The sequence below is a fragment of the Eimeria mitis genome, genomic scaffold (assembly GCF_000499745.2).
Source record: "Eimeria mitis Houghton genomic scaffold, Emh_scaff2727, whole genome shotgun sequence".
In the NCBI taxonomy this organism is placed as follows: domain Eukaryota; phylum Apicomplexa; class Conoidasida; order Eucoccidiorida; family Eimeriidae; genus Eimeria; species Eimeria mitis.
In genome coordinates, this window is record NW_013571072.1 from 3033 (window position 1) to 6269 (window position 3237).

The 3237-nt window shown below is 55.7% G+C and overlaps 1 protein-coding gene across 1 annotated transcript in view; it reads right to left on the bottom strand.

Annotated features, from left to right (window-relative positions):
- EMH_0057860 (uncharacterized protein) overlaps positions 1-3237 on the bottom strand; it is a gene marked incomplete at both ends in the record, with an annotated part of 5851 nt that overhangs the window by 1482 nt on the left and 1132 nt on the right. Inside the window, 3 exons of the mRNA XM_013497518.1 lie at positions 1-1168; positions 1422-2297; positions 2632-2863. Coding sequence (XP_013352972.1) covers positions 1-1168; positions 1422-2297; positions 2632-2863 — 2276 coding nt within the window. The remainder of the gene's footprint in view (positions 1169-1421; positions 2298-2631; positions 2864-3237) is intronic.

Below are 3237 nucleotides of genomic sequence, written 5' to 3' on the forward strand. Positions count from 1 at the left end.
GACGTCTCGGTTTGGTTTTGTTGTTTGCGTGGATCGGGATAGAGGCTTCACCTGCAGCTCTGCTTGAAAAGACTGCTGCCGTTGCCTGCCCATTGCTGCAGCAAGTCGGAGGCCGGTGAGGGGTTTCTTTATACCCCTTATCAAGCCCTTCACCCCACCTGCTGCTGCTGCTGCTGCTGCTGCTGCTGCTGCTGCTGCTGGTACACCTGCTGCTGCTGCGCCTGCTGCTGCTGGTGGACCTGCTGCACTTCCTGCTGCTGCTGCTGCTGCACCTGGTGCTGCTGCTCCTGCTGCTGCTGGTTGTATGCCCACGGGCTCCCGCTGCTCTTGCTGCTGATCATGATGCTGCTGCTGCGGCTGCGCCAGCGCTTGCTTCTGCTCCTCCACCTGTTGTTGCTCATCTTGCTGCTGCTGCTGCTGCTGCTGGTGCTGCTGCTGGTGCTGCTGCTGCTGTTTCGCGCTGCACCCGACTCCCGTTGCCTCCAGCCTGACCGTCGACTTCTCCGTGGTTGTTGTGGAAGCATTAGCAACCGCAGCAGCAGCAGCAACAGCAGCAGCAGCAGCAGCAGTGCTGAGTTTTTTGCCTTTGAGGCTTTGGGCTCTTCGGCGTTGCTGCTGCACATGGTTGCTGCTGCTGCTGCAGTAGCTGCTGCTGCGGAGTCCGCTGCTGCGTCTGTGGGGCCCCCTTGCTGCTGCATTGTCTGCATGCATTTGCTGCTGTATTTCTTTCTTTGTTTCTCTCTGTTTTGTCTCCTCCTCTAACATACAACTAACTTTCTCCTGTTTATCTGCTGCTGCTGCTGCTGCTGCTGCTGTGTCGTGGGTCCCTGTTGAAGCTTCCAGCTGCTGCTGTGCTGCTGCTGCTGCTGCTGTTGCTGCTGCCCTGGCAGCGGCAGCGGCTTGTGCTGCTGCTGCAGCTGGTGCCATTGCTGCTGCAACTGCTGCTGCGGCTTCTGCTGCCACCGTAACGGGTGCTGCTGCTGCTGCTGCTGCTGCTGCTGCTGCTTTTTCTGCTGCTGCTTCTGCTGCTGCTGCTGCTTCTGCTGCTGCTGCTGCTGCTTCTGCTGCTGCCTCCTCTCTTGCCTTAGCTGCAGCATTCAGCTGTAGCGACAGCTCCTCCAGCCTTTGGTCGATTCGCTGCAACTCTTTTAACGCCGCGTCGGAGTGTCTGTACACCCCAACACGCAAACCCTAAACCCTAAACCCTAAACCCTAAACCCTAATTCCAAACCCTAATGCATAAACTCTAAACCCTAAAACCCAAACACGTAACCCTAAACCCTAGATCTTATGCTTCTCTCACACCGAGATTCTTTGCAGTTTTAAGGTCTAGAGTTACATACACTTAGGGTTTAGGGTTTAGGGTTTAGGGTTTAGGGCTTAGGGTTTAGGGTTTAGGGTTTAGGGTTATATACACTGACGTGAAGGCAGGCCCACTGTCGCGGGCAGCAGATGCAGCGAATGCCTCAAGCGAAGCGTATGCAGCGGAGCAGCGTTCTGCTGCTGCTGCTGTTGCTTCTGCTGCTGCTGCTGCTTGTGCTGCAGATGTAGACTGTATGGTTGCTCCTGCTGCTTCGTTTGCTGCAGCTGCTGCTGTTCCTGCTGCTGCTGCTGCTGCACGTTGTGGTGTATGTACACGTGAAGTTGAGCCCTTTCCGTTCTCTGTGTGGCGCTGTCTTCTCCTTCGTTTGGCTACAAACATCCATATTCCCCTATCTGCTGCTGTTGTTGCTGCTCCTGCTGCTTCGTTTGCTGCTGCTGCTGCTGCTGTTGCTGCAGCTGCTAGTCCTGCTGCATCAGCTGCGTTTACTGCGCTCCCCCGGTTGGCTGCTGCTGCTGTTGCTGCTGCGGGTTGCCTGTCGTCAGCACTATCCGCGTTGTCTGCTGCTGCAGTTTCGTTGCTGTTGTCTGCAGCAGCAGCAGCGGCAGCAGCAGCAGCAGCAGCAGCAGCTTTCTGTAGCCTCTTTCTGAGGTTGATTGGTACTTTGTTGAGGTTTGCTGCATCTGCTGCTCCCTTCATCCTCCTTAGCTGCTGCAGCAGCAACTCAGGGGACCCGCAGCACAGCGTGTCCCCCGACAGCAGCAGCTCCATATCGGGCGGCAGCATCTGCTGCAACGGGGCATCAAGCTGCTGCTGCTGTTCCTGCTGCTGCTCCTGCTCTTGTTGGTGTTGCTCTTTCTCTCCTCCAGGTACTGCTGCTTCTGTTGCTTCTGCTGCTGCTGCTGCTGCTGCTGCAGTGGCGTCAGCCTCAGCCTCAGCAGACTCGGAGTCTGGGGAGCACCCAATGAAGCCCATTCTGCACCAACAGCAGCAGCAGCAGCAGCAGCAACAGCAACAACAGCAGCAGCAGCAACAACAACAACGGCAATAAGTGCAACGACAGCAACAGCAGCAACAACTGCAGCAACTGCAGCAATCCTTATTTTTTTTGATGGCTCTGCAAGGCCTGCTTCTGTCAGCTGTCGTAGCAGCAGCAGCAGCAGCAGCAACAGCAGCAAGAGCAACAAACACAGAAGCAGCAACAGCAGCAACAGCAACAGCAGCTACAGCAACAGCAGCAACAGCAGCAGCAACAGCAGGAACAGCAGCAACAGCAGCACCAGCAGCAACAGCGGTAGTAGCAGCAGCACCTGAGTTGCTGCCTTGTAGCAGCAATCGCTGCTTCTAGCTTTTCTAGTCTTCTCTCTGTTTCTTCTATCTGGGCATCATAAGCTTCAACTTTATCCCACCCTTGCAGCACCTGCTGCAGCTCATCGAGTTGCTGCTGCACCTCCTGCTGCTGCAGGAACCCCCCCATCTGCAGCAGTTGCTGCTGCTCCCGCAGCAACAGCTCACGCACCATCCGGTTCGTCTCCTGCTGCTCTGCAGCAACAAACACAACAAAATATACAATAGCAACAACAACAGCAGCAACAAAAACAGCAACAGCAGCAGCAACAGCAGCAGCAACAGCAGCAGCAACAGCAGCAGCAACAGGAACATAAACCCTCTTTGGTGCATCTATGCAGAGCGCGCACCAGCTGCCACCCCGTTCCATTAGCAACGCCAGCACAAGCATCAGCAGCAACAGCAGAAACAACAACAACAACAGCAGCAGCAGCAACAGCAGCAACAGCAGCAGCAACAGCAGCAGCAGCAGCAACAGCATCAGCAGCAACAGCAGCAGCAGCAGCAGCATGTATGCTGACTGTTTCTAGTTTGCTGTTTTGATCGGGGGGAGTATCCTTGGCTCCAAT